Below are 23,965 nucleotides of genomic sequence, written 5' to 3' on the forward strand. Positions count from 1 at the left end.
TTTTCAGAGGAGAAAGCTGAAGGACAAGGTTAGATAACTGGGCACAAACCAGTAAGTCGCAGTGCTGGGGTTTGCATCCAGGCCTTTCTCACTCCAAAGTCCTTATCACTGTGTGTGCTCTTCCCACACCCTCTAAATTAACAATCAGGCCCCAATCCTACCTGGAAGAACCCCTCCCCAAACTTCTGTTAAGGAGCAGAAGCCAGGAACCCCAGGGAGACTCAGAACTCCAAACCGCCAGTCTGAGGTTCATTTTCACCACTGCATATGAAATATGGGGAAAACTATATATATATTTCCCCAGTTCACTCCGAATAAATTAAAAACAAAAGGCAAATATCACTTTTACAATTTCACTGGATGAGGGGAAAAAAAGCGTTCCATTAACTTCTTAAAAAAATAAAAGGAGGATCTCCTCTCATAGTTTTGTCTGGGGTTAAAAGAAAGTCATGGAAGGGGCCGGCCCGGTGGCGCACTGGATAGTGCGCCGCTTGGGAAGCGCGGCGGCGCTCCCGTCCGAGGGTTCGGATCCCACATACAGACCAGCTCCCGCTCACTGGCTGAGCGAGGCACGGGAGCAACACCGAGGCTTGCGATCCCGTTGCCGGTCCCCGGTCCGGTACGGGGGCAACACTGAGGGTTGCGATCCGTTGCCGGACACGGAAAAAAGACAAAAAAAAAAAAAAAAGAAAGTCATGGAAAAATATCATATATAAACCAAACCCTAAGGTTTTCAGAATGAAATTCTTCCCTAGAATTAAAATCCACATTCACCATTTCACTATTACTTTATTTTCCAGATGGTTTTCTGACAGATTCAAGGGGCTCGGGGGCTTGGGACTGATGCAAGTGACTACAAAACAAGTCTAGAAAATTTAGGTCTGGAGGCATAGAGACTGGGCCTGGCTCAGTCTCAGCTTCAAGAAGACACCCAAAGTTGGTGCTGGGACCCACAGAAGCAGCAGGCACTGCTCAACATCTCCAGGGTTCTCGGAAGGAAAGCAGACTACCCATCACAGCTCCCACAAAGGATGTACTGAACATCAGCTCCCACAAGAGGTGGGAAGGGAAGGCCTGCTTGGAGACTGACAACCCAATCTTCCCCACTGGCATCAAACCCTTCTGAGATCCCTCCTCTGGCCTGGTTACCTGAAATCCACCTTGCAGCTTGTCAGAGCACAAACTTTAAAGGTTATTTCCAGGATAATCCAAGGCACCACTGGGGCCTCACTTGAGGGCAATGGCCCACAAGAGGGCACTGTTAAAACAAAGACTATCCCATTTAGCTTGTCAACTGGGAGACTTTAAGTTTCAAGTTTCTCCAGGGTTGAATTAAAGAACAGGTTGTGTAAGATCAAAGCCTCCCTTTGGAGTTTTGAAGAACCATTAAGAAAATTAGACCTTATTTAATGGTCCTTAATTTACATGACTATGGATTTAAATTGCTCATTGATTTTTTTTTTCTAATTCTAAAATTAATTCGGAAAGAGGAAATATTAATGGTCATCTTACCTGGTATTTGTTTAACTTTAAGGGAAACTTGACTTGAACTATAGTAATAAGCATAATATATTTTCTCAATATACCTTTACATTCAAGTGAATTAAAAAGAGAGAGAGAGAGAGAGAGAGGGAGGGAGGGAGGGAGGACCAGCATCATGCTACGCTCACATCTTCCCATTTACAGCAGAGATACAACCTGTTAGCTCACTTCCCATGCCTGAACTGGCAGCATGAAAACTTAAGTAAATATTCAAAATTAAAGTCTTTTTAATAACAACACATATTAAGATTAGGGATAAAGGAAGATGTCTTTAATAGAATATTTTAAAAATAGATATTTCCCTCTATCTATCTTGGTTTATTAACAAGTGGTTCTACCTAACAATGGTGTTTGCTAACATATGTCAAGCCTTTTCCAGTTTTGTAACTGGAAACAATCTCAGTTTACTCATACAGAGTTAAAGACCCCAAAACATCTGCTGAGAAGAGATGCTGTACATGCACCTAAAGCACTTAAGTTATTCTAACTGGTTGAAAGCTTTTCACAATCTAAAACTATTTTTAAACTCTGCATTTATCTTCAACTTCCAAAAAGCTAAACTTGTCACTGCTTCCCTGACCTCGACTCTTAGAACCCGGAGGTGTCATCTGTTCCCATGAATGACCACCGTCTGTAAACATGCTCGGGCAGTCCAGGCCCTGCTGTCATGCGGCGCTCTACTTGGCCATCCCTGGGCTTTCCTCCAGCACAGCCTTCTGTCCACGAAAGACCTCAAATTCAGGTTAAATAGGGGGAAAATCCAGTGGCTTATGAGGTAAATTAGAAGTGAAGACCTTCAAGACTCTTTATTCATGAATGTTGAGTGAATGTTGTAGATGTTCTGGAGATCACTACAATTAACTGTCTTCTCCCTTAACAAGTTCCCTCACATCCGCCACCTCATTCCCATTCCTATGTTAAAGTCAAAATCTGGATTCTGACATCAATAGCATTCTATTCCTCACCAGACTCCTGGCTACCGGTGTTGACTAATGTAGTCACCCTCACACCAAAGTCCCCTCCACTTGCTCGCTCTTTCATTCCGCAGATCTGCCCTCTCCATCTGTATCTAGAACACGCCTCTCCTTTTTTCCCATATACTTGAGACCTTCCAGTGGCACCTCCACCAACCTGTACGTGAGTTCCGGGGTCTCAACTCTGCTACTATTAAAAGTCGATTCAGTCTACGAACTTGAGCAAGTTCCTGAAGCTTACTGAGTCTCTTCAGCAAAGGAAAATGGAGTGAAAATTCACCTCATTTGGTTCTTGTGAGGATTAAATGAGATAGCACATATGAACATCAAGCAGTTTCTGAGACCCATGCAAACTCAAGCAACATCAGTTCACCTTTCCTCTGTCGGCACCTCTCTCTGGATGGTTCCCATTCCCATCGCTGTCGCCCCTTTCTATTTTTCCCCAATGTCTGACTCGATGTCTTCTGAACAGTCTCTCCAGTCCTTTAATTCAAACACTTACATTGCCTCAGAAAGCCAATCTTCTCCACAAACCATCTCTAAACCAACTATATTTCTCGAATGTTACACTGCATGCAAATCACTGGGTTCTTGCTTAATAATGCAGATCTGCTTCAGTAGGTCTGGAATAGGTCCTAAGTTTCCACATTTCTAAAAAGTCCCAGGTGATGTCGATGATTCTAGTGCATGGACACACTTCAAGTTTCAAGGAACTAGTACTTTTTTCATGCTCTACTTTTCAAGATGTCATTGCATGGATTACAACCAATGGCAGGCAGGACAGAAATTCCTATTCCTGTTTTAGCTCATGGAGACCTGAAGCAAAGTTTCTACATAAGCTGTTAAAAAGCCAGGAAGAGGCCCCGGGACAAAATCTGTGTTCCACCCACCTGGTGCTCCCCCTTAACCCCACCCTGCTCAAACATCCAGCTTTTCCCCCTCCAAGGAAAAATACTTGTTCATCTGCTCACATAAAATGCCAACATCAGAGTCTCAATGGCCTCCTGGGGGCACCTTTGTGTCTGTTCTTATCTGTCCACATCATAGCTACATGTTAGCCCTTCAAAGCCCACAGGGCAAGTTTCTTGGACAAATTCCAGCATCATTCTAGGTTCTAGAAAGATTTCAGGTAAGACATTCTCTTTCTAGAATCCTTTCTAGATGCTCTAATGATCCACACAAGCAGGAAAAGTGTGACTTGAATCTGAAGTCTACCTCCTAAAGCTATATATCGCAGCAGGACTCAAGTGTCCTATTTGTCAGGCTCTGCAGTATACAAAGACCCTCCCAAAAAATGCTTTACTTGTAGAGCTCCTTCAAAAAAGTAGCCACGTCCAAGTTCTGAAACAAATTAAAAGTTATAATCATCGGGGCCGGCCCGGTGGTGCACTGGATAGTGCGCCGCTTGGGAAGTGCGGCGGCGCTCCCGCCTGAGGGTTCGGATCCCACATACAGACCGGTTCCCGCTCACTGGCTGAGCGAGGCGCGGGAGCAACACCGAGGGTTGCGATCCCGTTGCCGGTCCGTAAAAAAAGGGCAGACCGGTTCCCGCTCACTGGCTGAGCGAGGCGCGGGAGCAACACCGAGGGTTGCGATCCCGTTGCCGGTCCGTAAAAAAAGGGCAGACCGGTTCCCGCTCACTGGCTGAGCGAGGCGCGGGAGCAACACCGAGGGTTGCGATCCCGTTGCCGGTCCGTAAAAAAAGGGCAGACCGGTTCCCGCTCACTGGCTGAGCGAGGCGCGGGAGCAACACCGAGGGTTGCGATCCCGTTGCCGGTCCTGGTCCGGTACGGGGGGGACACTGAGGGTTGCGATCCGTTGCCGGACACGGAAAAAGACAAAAAAAAAAAAAAGTTATAATCATCATGCTCAGAGGTGAAAAAAAAAAAAAAATCAACCTTTTGAGGATTAAATTCTTCTCAGGCTTAAACAAATGGTCATATGTAACAATCAAAAAACTAAGTTAGCAAAGGATAATTTATTTAAATTATATTAAGAAAAAAATTAGCAAAACATTTTAAACCATTTTAGGATAGGCATGTTTTTCCTCAATATAAAAATAGATCAAAATGAAGATTTTGAAAATATCATATCATACCATTTCTTGTGAAACGTAATCTGGACTTTTTGTATCAGCAGAATAAAAAGAAAAGTCATAGGTGAAGGTCTTGGTCCGTTCTCTTCCTGAGTCCCCAGTCCCTCCTTCTGGTATCTAAAAAAGACATGATTACAATAATAATAATGTAAAGACTATGATAATAATAATGTAAAGAGCATTATCATTTAATAAGTTAGGGGGGAAAAAACCTCTTTATGTCTAAAAAATCAAAAATGATCATCACCACTTTTCATATTTACACCCTGACTAAAAAGCACTTAATTGTTCATGGCCTCTCTAAGAAAATAAATATAACAAACTTAAATATAACCTAAACTCCTCCCAGCAATCCAAGTTTTCTATGATATGACCCAAGGATATTATCCTAGCCTTTTTTATTTTTTTACCATGACTAAGTTCTGTGAACCCAACACTCCAGTCAGACTCTATATTTTTCTAGCTTCAATTATTTTTATTGTTCTCTCCACCTGAGTCTACCAGAACTGCGTTTTACACAACTCCAGGGGGTGCTATTCATACAGGTTATTACGGGACTGGCGCCCCTAGAATTATATGATTTGGTGGTCCCACTGAAAACTCCAGATCAACTGTCTCCTCTTCCATGAAGCTTCTCTTGGGCACTCCATCCAGAAGTAATTTCTCCCACCTCTGAGAGCCTAGACTTTGCCAGGACAAATCATACTGTGAGTTTATTGCAGACGTTTGCATATATCTTGTCTACCTTGCTATATGTTTAGATTCAACCCAAAAACCAAGTTTAAAAATCTGCATATGCCCCCAAAGCCTCAAACAGTTCCTTGGACATATGCTGAATAACCAATGAGCACCATATTTTCCAATATGATTTACATATTTTTTAAAAAAAATTGTTAAGGTCTTTATTAAGACATTAAAAATCTAGGTATCTGCTATGGTTCCTCAAACATCAGACCAGAAAATGTTTGTAAAACTCAAAAAGCAACAGAATGATCAAGAAAAATAGATTCCACAATGCACAAAGAAAGGAGAGTCACCCAAGGCCAAGGGCCTTTTACCAAAGCACTGTGAGCATACAAAGATACATGAAACATAGGAAAGGTAACTAACAGCAGGGAATGGACGACGATGACTAGTAGAAATGAGAGAAGACGCAAGGCCAAGGGAGGGAAAGCTTGGTGTGGGCCAGACAGAGCTGGAATGTACAAGGAATTATGCTAAGCAGAGAAAGAAAGACATTCCAGTGGAGAATCTCCAGCAAAGGGACACCAGAGCCTCAGAGGGAGCCTATCAAATTATCCAGAGTACTGCCCAGTTGGAAGACAGGAGCATTCCCAGGCTTCCATCCGTGAAGATCAAGTTGTGCTACTTTGAAATTGGATCTCAAAGTATCCAGTCCTTTGAGCCACAAATTAATAGAAATCTGTTGCTTAGACATGCACCAGAGACCGATCTGTACTTGGCCATGGAACAACAGGCCTCAGAAACCCAAACCTACAAGTTAACGACAAATATCAAAGGAGAAAGGGGCTAAGCCCATAAAGCATGTAATTTATTATTAATTTTACATCCTTGTTTCCACTCTAAGTGAAAAGCATTCGGGGTCCTTAACAAATCTGCTGACCAAAGAAACAAATAGGTGAAAAAGGAAGAACTTGCCATCTTGGAAAATTCCAGGTTTTTTTCCTTTTTTGTTTCTCCAGAAAAGAAATTCAGTTGGTTTTTTTGTTTGTTTGTTTTGGTTTGGTTTTTAACCTTTTATCTCCTGAGTTCTGAATTATAATATCGGCTGTATTTCAAGGATTACAAAACATGATAATTTTCATTAAATATGGAAACAATCTAGGGCCAAAGCTTATTTAATGATTGACAGACTATAGTCAGTTGCCAGGCCAAGGCTCTACCACAAGGACAAAGGATGGAAACAGTCTGGGCTAGACTCATGAGCTTACAGACCAGAGAGACAGATTGAGTTTGGTTTCCAGACCAAATGAAACCAGGGAGGGGAGAGAACACAGAGGATCGACTCTTCTGCTCAGGACTGAGCCCAAGCCAAGAGCAAACTGGTGTGGCTAACAAAACTGAGCAAGGAGGGGTGCGCTAATGGCAGACGTGCTGTATTTACCCACGAGTCATCCCAACACAAAGCAAACACAGGGCTCTTAGACTGGAGCAAGGCCAAGTCACTACTTGCCTTTAAGTTTGTGATTGTTGTCTTGCTTTTCTCCATTTGGATAATGAACTTGGCCTCCAAGTCCTTTTCTCTGTAACACAAATAATTCTGTTTTGGTTAGGAAAGAAAAGATTGTTTAAAAACAAACACACAAACTTGTTCACTTTTACACAGGGGGCTTTGTTTTTAAATGGCATGGGGAGAGCAATTCCTGATAACATTTTTCCCAAAGCCTTACTCATAAACATGAAGACATACAAAATAGATGTTACCATCAAAAACTATGCTTGACAAATAACGTACTGCCAAAAACCTGGAAGAACTTCCAAGGGTAGGCCAAAAAGAGAGTAAATGAAATGACAGAAACCATAACAGGCTGTGACTCATGAAAAAAGCAGCCCACTCACCTGGTTACAAAGTAAAAGAACCTTTATCCCTTCACCCAGGATGAAAACTAAGAAAAAAACTGGAGTAGTCACAACCAGGTGCTGCTTCCAGAACCTGGAACCTGGTTCCACTACCCCCTCCTCCCGGCCTCTTTCTACATCCATTAGGAAATGGCTCTTCTTAGAAAACTGCCGAACAGGAAGTCAAGAGAAGCTTGGAAAGTACAGTTGTCTGGAATAAATGACCATCAGTCTACACAATGGAGTGCTCCGCCATTCAAAAAGAAATGAGGGTGAGCTCTATATACTGTTATGGCATCGTCAATGGAATAGACTGGTAAGCGGAGTATACAAGGTGGAGAAAAGTGTACACAGAATGCTGCCACTTATATTTAAAAATAATGATAATCCATGTATTTTTCAAAAGGAAAAGAAGAAAATGGAGTGAAAGGGACAGTAATAGATGCTAGGTTTTGATGACTATAACTTTATCTGTAGATCATCTTTAGAAGGATAAAAATAATTTATATAAAAATGGACAAAAATTTTTTTTAAGATAACTGAAAACTCAAAAGTAACTTGAAGCAAATGAACCTAATCGTGTAACCACTCAGTGAGAAACTACCTCAATTACGACTGTGTGCAGGAATCTGACTATATTAGGCAGTGGGATATATCCTAAGGAGAAAAAGAACTACAAAGAATCTTAAACCATTTTTAGGAATCACATTTCTGGTGGTAAAGAAAGTGTGTAATTCTGAGATTTTTGTTTGTGTACTGTGGGATAATACATGAGTAATTATGTTGGCATCGCTGAGGGCCACCCTCACCCTCCTATGGTTGAAAGGAGAAACAAACATGAGATTGATGAGGTTAAGTAAAACCTCTGTAGTCCTAACTCAGTGGGAAACAGAAGTGTGAACTTTATCTGAAATCGGAAAAAAAAAAAAAAATACTCACTAGCTCTGCCCACTGAAAAGACCTGGAATCTTATGATCAAATTATAGCCTCTAAACATCACTTTCCACTAAAATAAGTCAGGGTTCTCAGGAGAAGTGATTCAGTCCAAGAACCATCTCCCCATACAAGAAAGCAGGACTATCAAAGATGGCTAGGGTGTGGTGGGCAACTTCTAACAGGCTCCTGGGCCCCTGCTCCCCTTGAGTGTGGGCGGAACCTACCGAGCCACCTGTAATGACTAGAGCACAAACATGCCCCAATGATGGTCTGTCGCTTCCAAGAATGGGTTATAAAAAGACTAACTTGTGCCTTGCTGGCACTCCCTTGTGCTATCTCTTACAGAGCTCTGGCCATGAGAAAGCCAGCTGCCATGCTGTGCAGGGCCCTGTGAGACGCACATGTCAGGGAACTGAGGCCTGCCAGCCTGGAGATGACTGTAGGGCCAGCTGGCACCAGGACTGATCTCTTACAGAGCTCTGGCCATGAGAAAGCCAGCTGCCATGCTGTGCAGGGCCCTGTGAGACGCACGTGTCAGGGAACTGAGGCCTGCCAGCCTGGAGATGACTGTAGGGCCAGCTGGCACCAGGACTGCAGCCTCCTGAGACCCCGCATCAGAGGGCCCCCCTACCCCTCACCCAGATGCCTTACCCACAGAAACTGGGGGAGAAAAAACGTTGTTTTAAGCCCCTAAGCTCTGGGGTAATTTGTTACACTAAGAGAGAACTAATTCAAGGCCCATGTCAAAAGGCCTCAGGAGCCAACCTGAACAAGTTCCCACCGGACAACATCAAGAAATTTGAGCGGCAAAAAGGATAACTGCAACAGAAACACATAGAACGGGCTTAAGTATATAAACTCATAATAAAAAAACAAAAACTCAATGGTCCCCAATGAAGAATCAAAGGAACCACTGTCTTATTTTGAAAACTGGTAAAAGCTAGTTAAATAAAGGGAAAGAATCAAGCATTCATCCTGCGGTTCCTAAACAACGGATACTTCAGGGTAATCAAAAAGCTGTCAAGCGAAGTTTCTCTTTTACACGTATTCTGGCTAAAAAATGAAGAAGGAAGGACAGAATTAAAATATCACCATTTTGTTACCCCTGGTGAATTACCTACCAGCTCTCGGGAGTGACGATCTATGGCTGCTAGCCCAGCCACTGTGAGACAACCAGGCACAAGACATGACACATGTACTTAAAGTACCAATACCCCCACCATGGTGGTCCTGTCCCTCCCCCACCCAGACAGCCTGACACTGGTCTCAGGGGAACCACCAAGAACTCTGAGGGGAAGTGGGAATGTGCCAAAACCATCAGGGGAAGGAATCAGCAAAATCCAGCTTCTGGTAAGGGTGACAGGCTAAATGACCCGTTTATTACATAACAATGACAAATTGCAAAGAATATAAAGATGGAAGGGAAACCTATAGATTAAAAAAGACCTTAAAAACATAGCAACCAACTAGATCTCAATCCAAACACAAAAAGCCTTTTTAAAAATTATAATGTATGTAGGGAAATGTTCACACTGACTGTATATTTGATGATATTAAGGAATTATCACTAATATTTTAGACATGACAATAGTATCATGAGGACTTAAAAACTTAACCTTTTGGAGATACGTATTGAAATATTTACAAATGAAATGATATGATGTATGGAATTTACTTTAAAATAATCCAGGAACCTGCTGGGGGATGACATCCTGGCTACCTCAGGATAAAGAGAGAAATAATAATAACAGCCATGAACAATTAAACCCAAAGACCATGTTGCAGTAAACACCATTCAAGGACTACATAGATTCTCACCACCTGGTTTAACATTTCCAAGGAGTCTGTGCTTCCACTCCAACCCACCAGGTCTTGGGCAACTCCACTGTGCACCCAAAAGTGGGGACTGCCTCAGAGATACCCCATGTTCATGTGGCCATAAAACAAACACCTCCTAAAATTACACTTTTCCTATAGCATTCAACTACCAAAAGCATGTCCTCCCCATCAAAAGAACTATACACACTGGATTTATTCATACCACAGACCGCCACATCTCGACTCCTCCCATTCCACAGGGGGTCACTTCTCAATAGCTCACTAACCTAACATGTCCAGATCTTTCATTTTAATACCACTATTATCAACAAATACCTCTCAAGAACACAAAAGTATCCACGTGTGTAGGAATACTAGAAATGGACCTAGTTGTGCTCACACTGCTTGTCAATTCTTGCCTGTAAATCCAGCAGTGTGAAGCATCCCATGCCACTACCCTTGCTGGAAGCCAGTGATTGCATAATTCTGTCTCAGAGCCTTATACTCCTGGAGCAGCTAAACTTAAAAGAGCCTTCCACATGATCATTTCCTCTAGCCTGCAGGTAACCACGACAGTATTTCCTAGTTTTAAATAACACCCGCTCTAAACTGGTAAGGGGAGTGGGAGGGAGAGGGTGGTTAATGGATACAAAATTATAGAGATAGGAAGAATAACATTGAGTGTTCTGTAGCACTAGAGTCATACACTCAACAAATTATTGTATAACTTCAAGTAGCTAAGAGAATTTTGAATGGTCCCAATACAAAGAGGTGACAAATGTTTGAGGTGATGGAGATGCTAAATACCCTGATATGATCACTGCACACTGTATAAACGTATCCGAACATCACTTTATACTCCATAAATATATACAATTATCATGGGTCAATTAAGAAAAAATAAATTAAAAAGAAAAAAAAAAATAGAATCATGGTTACTAAAGGTTGGGAAAGGGAGAGAGAAGAGGAGGGGGAAAGGTTGGTAAAGGGGATGCGAAGTTACAAAGTTACAGTTAGACAGGAAGAACAAGTTCAACAAGTTCTGGGGCTCTAGGGTGCCCACAGCTAATAATACCATATAGTATATTTCAAGATAACCAGAAAAGAGGATCCTGAATGTTATAACCACAAAGAAATGATAAATGTTTGGGTTATAGATATGCTAACTATTCTACTTGAATCATAACATAATATATGCATGTATTGAAACAACAAACTGTACCCCCAAAAAAGTACAATTAAAAATAAATTTTCAAAAATAATAAATAAAATTTTAAAAAAATTAACGTCCACTGTATAAAAGCACTAGGAGAGATACTGACTGAAAGACTTTACGTCACATGAGTATGTCTCCCCATTAGCCATTTCTAAAATCAAAACTAAAGATGACAGGTGGTTTCAAAGCTTTCGCAGCCTCTCTGTGAGCATATGTGCTAAGGTGCAGTGGTGAGGAGGGGGACAGGGGCAGGTGGCAGTTCACCATTCTGAGGGTGATAGCTTTCCTTGGTTTCTCAAATAGCTCTGTGTCCCCAAAATATAGGAACCCCTCATTATTCAAAATGTGCCTCAGGGACGGGCAGCATCGGCAGCCCTGGAAGTGTAGAGGATATTGACTAAGAAGTTATTAATGAGACAGTAGTAAAGCCTTTAGTTTAGAGGATCAAAGTCCTGAAGTTTAGGAGGCCAAAGCCTCTAGTTTAGGGGGCCGAAGCCCAACCCTTTAGGAAAACACATAGAAATGCTAAGATTAAGAAAGACCACAAAACTTTCACAGGACTAAAGACTTTGATGTAGACAAGAGAACTGAAGTACAGCGAAAACTGATTGCTCTTGGGGAAGTCGCCCTTGGTGCAGCTAAACCTAAATGATGTGAAAGTATGTGAGCTACAATTTTCAAGGATATTCTGCTAGTTAGTGGTTGGAGGATGTTCCACATCTTGCCCTAAACTGTTTGAGTTTCTTGGGGAGTTAGGCACTTTGGTGATTATCTCATTGTTTCTTTTTGTACGTCACATAGCTTACTTTTATGACTCCTTTTGATGGTAAATTGCTTGAACTATTTTAAGTTACACATGCTTTAATGAAGATTGTCACGTAGCCAGTTTGTTTATGTTTCCACTATGATTGACTAACCATCTGTTTTTCTTCTGTAACTTTCTTGTCTTTACAATAAAAACTGAAGCAAAACCTGACTGGGGCTGTGCCTGGCCTCTCCTCTCTTGAAGGAGTTTTCCTCAGTGCAGTCCCTTTGGGCTTCTCATTGCTCTGAATACATTGGCTCTTGAGTCATCTTTTACATCTCCATCACTCTGAGAGAGGTGACAGGAGGAACCTGTTAGAAATGAGGGATCTCTGGCCCCACCTGAGACCTACTGAATGGGGACCTACATTTTAACCAGAGCTGTCAATGATTCTGATGAACACTAAAGTTTGAGAAGCACTGCTCTGACATTCCAGTTAATCTGACACAGTGATACCCTGGTATTACATATACTCTTATGAAATAAACTCTCCCATATTATCTACTTCATACACTGGGCAAGTCACTCACCGTTGACCTTAATTTTTAAAATCGCACAGCAGAATATGGATATAACGTAAGTCAGCTAACACTGCCTCTTCTCTTTGATCTTTAGTTGTGTGGTGGCTTCTAACCAAGAGCAATAAATGTCTGATGTAATCTAATCTAAGAAGTCATCTGAGTGTCATGACATCCAGGTTCCCTCACCCTCAGCACCTACCAAACCATCAGCTTCTCTGCCTTGCAATACCCAGACAGCTTCCCAATGTCAAGCTAAGGCTGCAGCCAAAAGCTCGAACACATTTTTAAAAATAACCACAGGTTGTCAAGATTAAGGTCAATGTCATCTGTTCTGGAAAGGAAATTTCACAAATAATTTCCTAGCTCGTTTCCTTCTTTAAGCATAAAAACTGAAACTGTAAGGAAAAAATGTACCTTTACTCCAAAAATAATCTGTTAGTATTTGTAACAAAGTTGCCAGCTAGAGTTTTAGCCACAGAGAACAAATCTTGCTCCAGTTCCTGAAAGTATTTATAGAAAAGCCAGTGTAATCTCCATGATTGCTGGAGTTATTAGATGTTAGAACTAACCCTTCAGTGAATGCATTCCTTGCAGATTCCAGGAGCATTGTCAAACTTCCAAACATTTCAAAGATGAAAGCTGGGAAGAAGGAAGACTCCAATACCCTCTCTTTCCTTCCATACCCTGCTGACCAATCCTGCTCAGCCCACTGGTCCACGGGAGACTCTGGCTTCTGCTCATGGCCTTCTCGTCACACCCAGGGCCCTCAACTATCAGGGTCCACGTGACATTCCATCCCCTACCCAACATCCAGTTACCTAGTCCTGTCCCATCTACTGCCTCACCACTCTGCAGCCACTGTCCCAGGTCAGCTATCACTTTCTCTAGCCTCTTTGCCTCCAGCCCTCCCATCCACACTCCATTCTCTGCTGCCAGAAACAGCCTTCCAAAATACACATCTCACCATGAGGCTCCCTGCTTTAAACTCCTTCAGTAACTTCTCAAAACTACAAGATAACTTTAGTCCAGTTTTCAGTGCCACCCAAAGTCTTTCATGATCCGACCTAATTCATATTTGCCATTTCAACACTATAACCTGCCCCGCCCCCTTCCCTTGCCAACTCCCAGCACTCCCTCTGTTCTCAGCTCAGACTTCACACCCTCTGCAGAGCCTTCACCAAGCCCTCTGCCCCCTTTCCTAGTTAGAGGGCCCTCCTACGTGTCTTGCCCACCAGACTGTGAGCTTCTTAAAAGGACTCTGCCTCTCTGGGTTTATATCCCCAGCCCCTGGCGCAGCCCCTATAACTCTGAGGTGCTCATAAAACAGTTGCTGAGTGTGATAAACTGAATAACTGAAATATTAAATAAATGGCTCTTAGCCCGGCCCACTCTTCACTATGCCATCCCCTTCCTACTCGGCCTGATCATTCTTGGTTCTAGCCTTCCACCCACATTCTCACCAAGGCTTGCCTCAGGTCTACTTTGACTCGCCTCCTCCTGATAAGCCTTCAGAAAGAGCGTCCTCTCATATATACCTACATAGCTCATCCCACTCATCTGGGTTTCATCCCCGCTGATGTCATCTCTACAGTTAGTCTAGAAACCCCAGAGAAGCAAGGCCCCAGCTTCCCTCACATCCACACCCTGAGGCCACTGAGCACAAGGGCAACACTCACCATCAGCACTGGGTGCTCTGTCTTTTAATCCTTCAGCTGAAAACTGTAAAACACCAGGCACTGAGAGCTCCCTAGCCTCAGGTCAATTTCCTCTGACATTTAAGAAACATGGGAAATAAATCTTGACATTTTTCTCATATTGAGGAAAATAAATAATCCTAAAAAATTACTTGAATATTGATTTGATAATAGAGCAAAATAAACTATGTCTCTCCCTGGGCACTTTGGTGAATTAGGTTTCTCAACCGAGAAGTCAATTACAGTCCCTTCATATAAATAAGTAATTTATTTGAAAGGTCTGGAAACTAGATGGTAAGATGCTACAAATGAACCAGGTGGAGTAAGTATACTGAGTTATAGATGGACATGGGGAGTGGGGGGAGATGGGAGGAATGTAAAGGAAAAGATTTAAAATACCCAATCAGGGAAAGAGAGAAATTACGTCCACTCTCAGATGTGTCCGTAGGAGAACACTTATTAGGAAAAACAGCCATATGTTAATTCAAATATTTTGAAAATGTGTTTAAATTATTCAGCAACTCAAATTGATTCCATTCATTCAGCTGATGGTATTTGGTCACTGCATAATAAAAAGCTGGACTGGATGATGTTGGGATCTCCAAACTGAGCCATCAGCTTGGAAGATGCTAAACAGTAGCCCAAGTTCTGAAGTAAAGTAGCCTCTCCAAATCTACCTTAAAAGTTACATACAATGAACCAACATATAGCTGCCTTCCTTTTGGTGGCAGGGCACTCCATAGCAAAAAATAAAATAAAAAACTGTATTTTAAAAAGAATGCATGAGCTTCATGTGGACTAATACAGAAAGACGTCCAAGGAAGACTATAAGTGAAAGAAAGAGCAAGTAGCAAAACAGAGTGCAGACAACGATCAAGTTTGCAGATCAATAAATAGATAAATAAAGTCAAATGAACATGCCCATCTATACTTCTAGATACACTGAGCCTACACTGAGGGTTGCAATCCGTTGCCGGACACGGAAAAAAGACAAAAAATAAAATAAAATAAAATAAAATAAAATAAAAAACTGTATTTTAAAAAGAATGCATGAGCTTCATGTGGACTAATACAGAAAGACGTCCAAGGAAGACTATAAGTGAAAGAAAGAGCAAGTAGCAAAACAGAGTGCAGACAACGATCAAGTTTGCAGATCAATAAATAGATAAATAAAGTCAAATGAACATGCCCATCTATACTTCTAGATACACTGAGCCTTTCTGAAAGGATAACAGGAAGCTGCTTGCAGTGGTTACCTCTGGAGAGTGGGAATAGGGCCTCAGGGATGAGGAAATGAACATAAACATTTCACTGTTAGAGTTTATTTTAGCATGATTTGAAATGATTTTTATAACTAAAATAAATTTAGTTAATTAAAAGACCAAAAGTGCCTGCTTTGAAACTCTGGGTGGCTCTTCACACTCTAGGACAAGTCCACGTCTTTCCGTGGTGTGAAAGTGAGGGCTGGCAGGCTTACCTCCTCCCCTGACACCCGGCCTTCCAGAGGGCAACTCCCTGTGGCTTTGCACTTCCACACCTCCCCCTGCACTGCCCAGACTTACTTCTCCCCTTCTCCAGCCCTCTGCATTTCCACCAGGCAAATGGTGCCCAACATTCAAAGCCAGGCTCCGTTCCCCCTTTCTCCAGGAGCGTTCCTCATCTCCTAGGCTCAATGAACAACTCGGTTCTCATACTCCACCCAAAGGCACTTCTCTTTTTCTCTTATTAGGATTCCAGATAAAATGCAGATGCCCAATTCAATTGAATTTCAGATAAACAATAAATAATATTTAGTATAACGATGTCCCAATATTGCATGAGACAGCCTCATCTTTATCTTTGCTTGCTAATTCTGCCACCCTGTTTCTTGCCAGCGGTTGGTTTGCATCCATCAGGCTCCTCCACAGTTAGATGCATGTGTATCTGTCTTCCTAACCCAAGCCCAGCGAGTGAGTGAGTCCTAAACCCCGGAAACAAACTCAGGGAGACTGTTCTCCTCCCTGCGACTGACTCCTCCCATGTCGTTCCTTCTCCTTTCTGGCTGATCCTGAGCACATGAGAAGAGATTATAAGGAGGAGTTCATGCACAGCCTGGGACCGCTGACTCAGTGCAATCATAACTGCCTTCTGCCTCTGGCTGTCTCTGGCAGCAGAGAATGGAGCATGGATGGGAGGGCTGGAGGCAAAGAGACTAGAGAAAGTGATAGTGAGCTGACCTGGGACAGTGGCTGCAGAGTGGGGAGATGTGGCCAAGGCAGTAGATGGGACAGGACTAGGTAACTGGATGTTGGGTAGGGGATGGAATGTCACATGGACCCTGACAGTTGAGGCCCTGGGAAAAACTCAGGGGAGACAGATACTGAAAAAAAATTCTGGAGTGGGCTTTTCGGGCAATCACCCTGACTCCGTTTCAGCTTCTCAGAACCCACCTCACCACACCGTGGCCAGCCAGTGGTCAGCAGCACCATGACCTACATCCGAACCCCAACCTCAGTGGCAGCTGGAGAGAAACTAGCACAGCCTCCACTCCACTCCCAGTGGTTGCCACTATGGATGAGCCAAGGACATTAGGAGCCTCCCATGCTAAGTGAAATCCTGGGTGACCCCTGCCCTAGCAGGAAGCTATTAAGCTTTTAAGCCTTTTATTATCTTCCCTGGCCTAGGGAGGGGGTAATAAACCTAAAAGATTAGGCAAAGAGCCAACTGTTACAGGTCAGGATCCCAGAAAAGTAGACAATCACAGGTTAGTATGCAGGATGTTCATTAAGGTATGCCCTTGGGACCACCACGTGGGAAAAGGAGGAGACAGAAGCAGGCCTGGGCAGAGGGAGAAGGGGAGCTGGGACGCAGACCCGAGGACAGCCTTGGCCAACTCATGGGCAGTTCTGATCTAGAGGGACTCTTCAGAGTAGTCCCAGGTTGGACCAAGATAGTCAGGCCTTGATACCCCTGGGTTGAGCAGTCAGAGACTGTGGACTGCCTGGGGAAGGGGCACAACGCACCCAAGACCATCCCTGAGGGACAGACAGCTGAAAATGTGCCAAAGGCACTCCAGCAGCCCCCAAACAAGGAGGATCTGGGTAGCAAGCACAGTGCCCACCACACCAGCTCCCCTGAAATATATGCTGTAGAGTACGCACACAAGTGGCAGCATCAACCCCCCCCCCAACACCCCCAGCAGAGAGCACTGAGCTGGGGCTACTGCACAAGAAAGAAGGCAGATACTTTTTCCTTCAGGTGAAGGAAGAATAGCCTAACAATCAGAATTGTCTCAATACAAAATGAGTTGCCTTGAGATGCACAGAATCATCACTGAAGAGGCTCGGTCAGAGGCTAGACAAATCCTCGTCTGGGATACTGTTTGAGGAGATTTAGATGTTCATTCATTCATTCCACACATATTTAGTGAGGATGCCCAGCAATATTCTTGGTACAGGGAGAAAGTGGTAAACAATACAAAGGCTCAGCCCTTGTGGAGTCTGCATTGCAGTGAGGCGGTTGGCAAAACATAAATAATCCAATATCATTTTAGGTAGTGATAAGTGCTATAAAGAAACAAAAGTATGACATGGGATAGGCCTGACGGGCAGAGGCAGGACAACACAAGCAGTCAGAAATGACCTCTCCTGAATGGAGTGAGGCCAAGGGCTAGGCAGAGATCTGGGGGAAGGGCACTGCATGTAAAGAGAACAGCAGGTGCAGAGGCCCCGAGGCAGGAACCAGCCAGAGGCTTTGGGGAAGAGCAAGAGGACACAGTGAGTAGCAGAAGAGAGAGAGGGAAGCAAAATGGAAGAGATCAGAAAAGCCTTCAGGCGGGGTTAAGTCATGTCTGTCCCGGAAGGCTTTGGCTAAATGGCTAAGATCTTGGAACTTAAATGTGATAGGAAGCCACTGCATGGGAAGGTTTTGTGTACAGGGAGTGGCAAAATCACATCTACATTTTTAAAAGACACCTCTCGTCGCTCTGCAAAGACTCTAGAGGGGTGAGAGTGAGCAAAGAGACCACTCAAGAGGCTGCACAGGGAGGCTGGCCCAGGCATGACAATGGACATGGATCCAGACGACTCCCCAGGCCTGCGGACCAACAGAATCACCTGAAGAACCCAACCCAGACCTACCAAATAAGTCGCTCTGCAAAGACTCTAGAGGGGTGAGAGTGAGCAAAGAGACCACTCAAGAGACTGCACAGGGAGGCTGGCCCAGGCATGACAATGGACATGGATCCAGATGACTCCCCAGGCCTGCGGACCAACAGAATCACCTGAAGAACCCAACCCAGACCTACCAAATAAGATTCTCAGGAATGGGAGCCCAGGAATCTGTATTTTTAGCCACCTACGAGATTCTGATGATAACCAGGTTGGGAACCACAGCCCTAGTTGATCTGAGATGACCTCCATTCTGAGAGGCTGGGACTCCACAGGAGCGTGAAAGCTCAACTGCCTTTCAGCTCCTGAGATGGCGCTTTGCTACACAGTGGTCTCATCCCTTCTTTTGAACGGAGCCGAACCCACCTAGCCCAATGCCAGAACAAAAGTCCACAATAAGACTATTCCTTTTGGGTTATCACTGCTGGCTTCCAACTGGGCCTTCTCTTCTGAACCCTGGAACACCACTTCTCCTAAAGAAGGTGACTAACAGGAGAGAAGTCAATTCATTACATATAATAAATGCCTTACTTAGGGCATTAGGACTTAATTCTGTCATGGAATCCAGGTCCCAGTTGAGAAAAGCTGATAGTCAGCTGACGAATTTCACACATTACAAAATTCAAGCCCAAAACCATAAAGGAGTAAATTTTGCTGTTCAAGACTAAAGGTGATGATGTCACTTTCACAGAGAATTTTGGATACTTTGTAGGGAACAACTGGGGCCAAGATGGTAAGGCGCTTATGAGTCTAGATGAGGTTCGGGAAAATGGAGAGCTTGACAAGAAGGGATGGACTGAGAAGAGAGAAAGAGACCTAGCCTGCAATCTCATCTAACACATAGAGAAACTGAGGCCTAGGGAGTTAAGTGACGTACTCAAAATTGCAAGTACAGAGTCAGAAGCTTACAGGAATTAAAGCAATCAATACTTGAACGCCATAATAGAGAACTGTGGAGAGTAAAGCCAGCACCCCTAATTTGACTTCAGCCACATCCTCCTGAAGGCAGGAGCGGATCCCACCTCGGGATCCCATAGGAACACAATGGGCCAATCAGCACATTTAAGGAATCCACACATAGATTACTCTCTAAACAGGGCACAAGTCATCAAATGAATGAGGCACTATACAGAGGATACAAGAAACCCATCCAGCTTTATCTCTCCAAAACACAGCCTGCAGCACCGAAGATCTCCCCATCCCTTCCAAACTATTCCTTCTTGCAGGACTCACAAAGACCTGCCTCTGTGTCTTGGTTCATGCTGGTCCTTCTGCCTGGAATGTACCTATCTCCTCCATCTGACTTATCCTTCAAAGCCGTAAAAATTTCTCCTCCTCCAGGAGACCTTCCCAAACCTCTCCTAGCCTGTATCTTCCATGTGACGTTCCATAACACACCATGGCAATTATCATATATGACCTGTTTACTGCTGGACAACTACACATTTGTCTTCCCCATCAGTCTAGATGCTTCCAGAGGGCAGAGATACTTTTTATATATTTCAAATACCTAGCCCTGACTGTCTTTACCTACAGCAAGCACTTGGATGGATGGGTGGATGGATGGATGAATGAATGAAACAGATGAACTAAAAACAAGACACTATTCTTGAACTCAGGCACTAAAGTTTAAACTTATGCTTCAGAGTTTGGTGTACATCTTAACTTTTAGATGAAAATGCATTCTCTCCATGAATATCAGTTAACTTGGCAGATGTAACTCCAAAGGCAAAAATAAAGCTTGTCTCTTGCTGCACACCCACAGCTGTGACTCTGACACCAAGGCTAAGATATAGGGGACCTTGTGTCTCCTTTTGAGTAAAAAAAGGAAAAATAAGGGTGTGCATATGGCCAAACTTCAATATGCTTCCCCAGAACACACAAGCAACATATTTATTTTAAAAAGTGGAAATTTAAAAGGGGTAGTGAAAGTTTAAACACTGCATTGAGAACATAAGAACATCTATTAATACTTCTTTTGCTTTCCTGTGTTCAGACATTAAATCGACTATTCAATGCCCAAAGACATCCTAGTTCAGTGCTGCAGCACCATGAAAGCACAAAGAAATGTGTTTTCTCTGCTCTTCAGCCACACCATCATCACAATCACCTTCCCAGATTTATCTCTATTTTAGAAAAATGTTCTCAGTGACAGCTTTTGAAAAAAAAATACAATAGCTGGCCCGTAAAAGAAGATTGATTCCTTTTACAACATCACCAGCCAAATATGCCAGTGAAGGGAGAGGTATTGGTATAAATTCAAACTAAATTGCAGGACTTTTTCTTCAAAAGGCTTCACGTTAAGTCATAGTGGAAAAAGATGCAATCTTGGTTTCTTGTAAATTTTTCGCCAAACATAGCACCTAAGGTTTATGTTGTCAAGCACAATGATTTAATAATGGGGGGATGGTGGAGGGGGAGATTTGGGGGCCTAGATTGAAATCCTGAGTAGCTCTGTGAGTTTGGGCACATTACGTAACTTTGCTGAGCCTTGGTTTTCTCACCTGTACAGTGGTGCTGAATAAAACCTATCAGACACAGTAGCTCAAAAGTATTGATTAAACAGCAACACTGTGGTTACTGAGATACACTGATGAACAATTTTTTTTTTTTTTTTTTAAAGATGACCGGTAAGGGGATCTCAACCCTTGACTTGGTGTTGTCAGCACCACGCTCAACCAGTGAGCTAACCGGCCATCCCTATATGGGATCCGAACCCGGGGCCTTGGTGTTACCAGCACCGCACTCTACCAAGTGAGCCACAGGCCGGCCCCGATGAACAATTTTTTGCCGATAAAAGAAAGCAGGCAACACAAGGCCAGGCACAGAGGAGAGACTCAATCAGTGTGTGCACTTCCATTATAAAATCAAGATCCTTCCATTTATTCAACAAATGTTTACTATGTCTCTACTATGTGCCAGGTACCATTTGAGGCACTGGAGATACATCAGCGAGCAAAACCAACAAAAATCCCTGCCCTCTAGGAGCTTACATTCTAATGGGAATATTAATTTTAACATAACCTTTCCAACCATTTCCCAAAATGGGCGAAAATGCTGGGAATCCAGAAAACACATTTTGCCAAATTTTCTGGCCAGATCTCACAAAAATGAAGAACCACCATACGGTTGATCTTAAGAAGATCTTCATAAGTTTTGTTTATGAAATGCTTTATCTTTATCAATGCAGTCCAGAGACCACAGTTCATAAAAAAGATATGATTCTCAGAAACACCAATTCTTTCACTTATTCTTAAATACAGTCTTGTGTTAGTTAATGATCAGGATACTTTCTGAGATTTTTAGGTGATTTCGTCATTGTGGGAACATCATAGTATATTCACACAAATTTAGATGGTGTAGCCTATTACACACCTAGGCTATATGGTATGTATAGCCTATGGCTCCTAGCCTACACACCTGTACAGCATGTTACTGTACTGAATACTGTAGGCAGTTGTAACACAATGGTAAGTATTTTCATATCTAAACATAGAAAAGGTAAAGTAAAAAATATAGTACTATAGTCTTATGGACCCTCCATTGTACATGCTGTCTGTGTTGACTGAAATGCGATTATACAGCACATGACTATACTCGTGACTACGTCTCGTTATTCTGACTACATATTGACTGTCCAATCTAAAAACATGTAATGCATGCTATGTCCTTCCTGCCCCATGCTCAGAACCCCATTTCCTCAGGGCAAGCTTGCAGTGTTCACTCACCTATTAAATTAAAGAAAGCCACAATGGGCAGGGGCAGGAGTAGGTCAATGGAAAAACACATATTTCTCCCCTTTATAAGGATACGTGAGGGACAAAGACATATAATCATGGCTTGTGCCCTTCGACAGCCCACAATCACCCCACATGGGTGAGAGCAAATGGCCTTTAAAAGCAAAGCTAGTTAGGGGGTTGGATGAGTGGCTCACTCCACCCCAGGCATGGGTGGCCAGACCAAGGTGGGACATAACTTAGGGTAGCTTGGTAAATGAAACAAAGTTGGCCCAAAAAGGAACCCTAATCACAACTTCTATACTAGGGGAGAAGGGTAGGTCAGCAGAGTTCCTTTCCAGGATATTCTTTGAACACCAAACTGAGTCCCACTGCCTTCTTCAGGGCCTAAACCATCCCCAGCTTGACCAAGAACTGCTCTGTCCTGCCTGTGCTCTCACTCCTGTTTGGCCCACACTGGTGAGATAGGAGAATGCCATTCCTCAGCTGTGCTTTCCGAACAACCTTGTAATGCACATGGCAGCGAAGAAACAAAACAGGAGAAAAAAGCAATGCTCTCTACTGAGGCATAGTTTCATTTAGCCATCACCTGAGAAGCATTAGGCATCAACAGACGGACAGCACGCTGACCATGACCAGGGAGCACTGCACCTGCTGCACATCCAGTAAGTCAAACTCCCAGCAAGGACTCCCAACCCAGCAGTCCCCCATCTTTGCTGCACACCAAAATCTCCTGGGGGCTTTAAAAATCCTGACATGTAGGCAGCACCCCAAGCCAATTAAATCTGACTTCCTGGGGCTGGCCCCGTGGCTCACTCGGGAGAGTGCAGCACTGGTAGTGCCGAGGCCACAGGTTCAGATCCTATATGGAGATGGCCGGTGCGCTCACTGGCTGAACGTGGTTTGGACCACACTGTGCTGAGGGTTGCGATCCCCTTACCAGTCAGGGAAAAAAAAAAAAAAAATCTGACTTCCTGGAGGCAGGCAGAGGGCCTCAGCTGAGAAGTGTGAGAGCCAGTGCCCTACCTCCTTGCTTCTCAACTTCCCTGTTAAATGCTGCAGAGGGGCAACATGTGGCTCACCCATAATCAGACGTCACTACCAAAGCACAAAGGAGAAAATGAACTATGACATGGACCTGCACGACAGCAGGTGAGAGAGTGGGAAAGGGACCAAGCATGCATCCAAAATCCTCAGCAAAGAAGAAAATGCCTTCACACACAGCGCGCAGAACTAGGACAACACGGCTGAGAGTTTTGGAATCCCAAAAGTCAGTTAGGTTAGTTGGGGTTCTGGAACTGGAAACCTAACTAACCATCGCTTTGACAACCGCTCAGCCTGTCTCCCCATCCATAAAATGGGGAGAAGTCTTGCCTGCTCTACCTACCTTGGAGGTGGTTTCAAGGTTCAGAGGAGAGACCTGAGGCACATGATAAAGGACAAAACTCAGGCAGACGCAAACCACTGTCCACATGACCAGCACGGCTCGCAGAATGCCCTTTCAGAGCTGTGTCTTGTAGGACACCCAGGTTCCTGGCTATATCCGCCCCCCAAGAGCTCCTCTTTCCTGGTCTTCATGGCAACCAGGACAGGACCAGCTTCTCTGAGCATTAAGTAAAAGTCAAGGCTGCTTGTGGGACAACAGTGGGACGAGCAAAGACTACTCAAAGATACCTCACCAACATACCAAAAATATTAATATTACAGGAAAGCGGTAAGGGAAAATGGTCTAAAGAAAGTGATGGGTTTTATTTTTTATTTTTTATTTTTTTTCCCTTTTTGTCTTTTTTCGTGACCGGCAACGGATCGCAAGCCTCAGTGTCGCGCCCGTACCGGACCGGGACCGGCAACGGGATCGCAACCCTCGGTGTTGCTCCCGCACCTTGCTCAGCCAGTGAG

General features: G+C 43.6%; 1 protein-coding gene across 1 annotated transcript in view; it reads right to left on the bottom strand.

Annotated features, from left to right (window-relative positions):
• Positions 1-23,965, bottom strand: part of LOC103604242 (kinesin-like protein KIF16B) — a 147,596-nt gene that overhangs the window by 101,226 nt on the left and 22,405 nt on the right. Inside the window, exons 2-3 of the mRNA XM_008588809.1 lie at positions 6,806-6,875; positions 4,615-4,728 (exon numbers count right to left, since the gene is read on the bottom strand). Coding sequence (XP_008587031.1) covers positions 4,615-4,728; positions 6,806-6,875 — 184 coding nt within the window. The remainder of the gene's footprint in view (positions 1-4,614; positions 4,729-6,805; positions 6,876-23,965) is intronic.

This window comes from Galeopterus variegatus, unplaced genomic scaffold (assembly GCF_000696425.1).
Source record: "Galeopterus variegatus unplaced genomic scaffold, G_variegatus-3.0.2 Scaffold5046, whole genome shotgun sequence".
Lineage (NCBI taxonomy): Eukaryota > Metazoa > Chordata > Mammalia > Dermoptera > Cynocephalidae > Galeopterus > Galeopterus variegatus.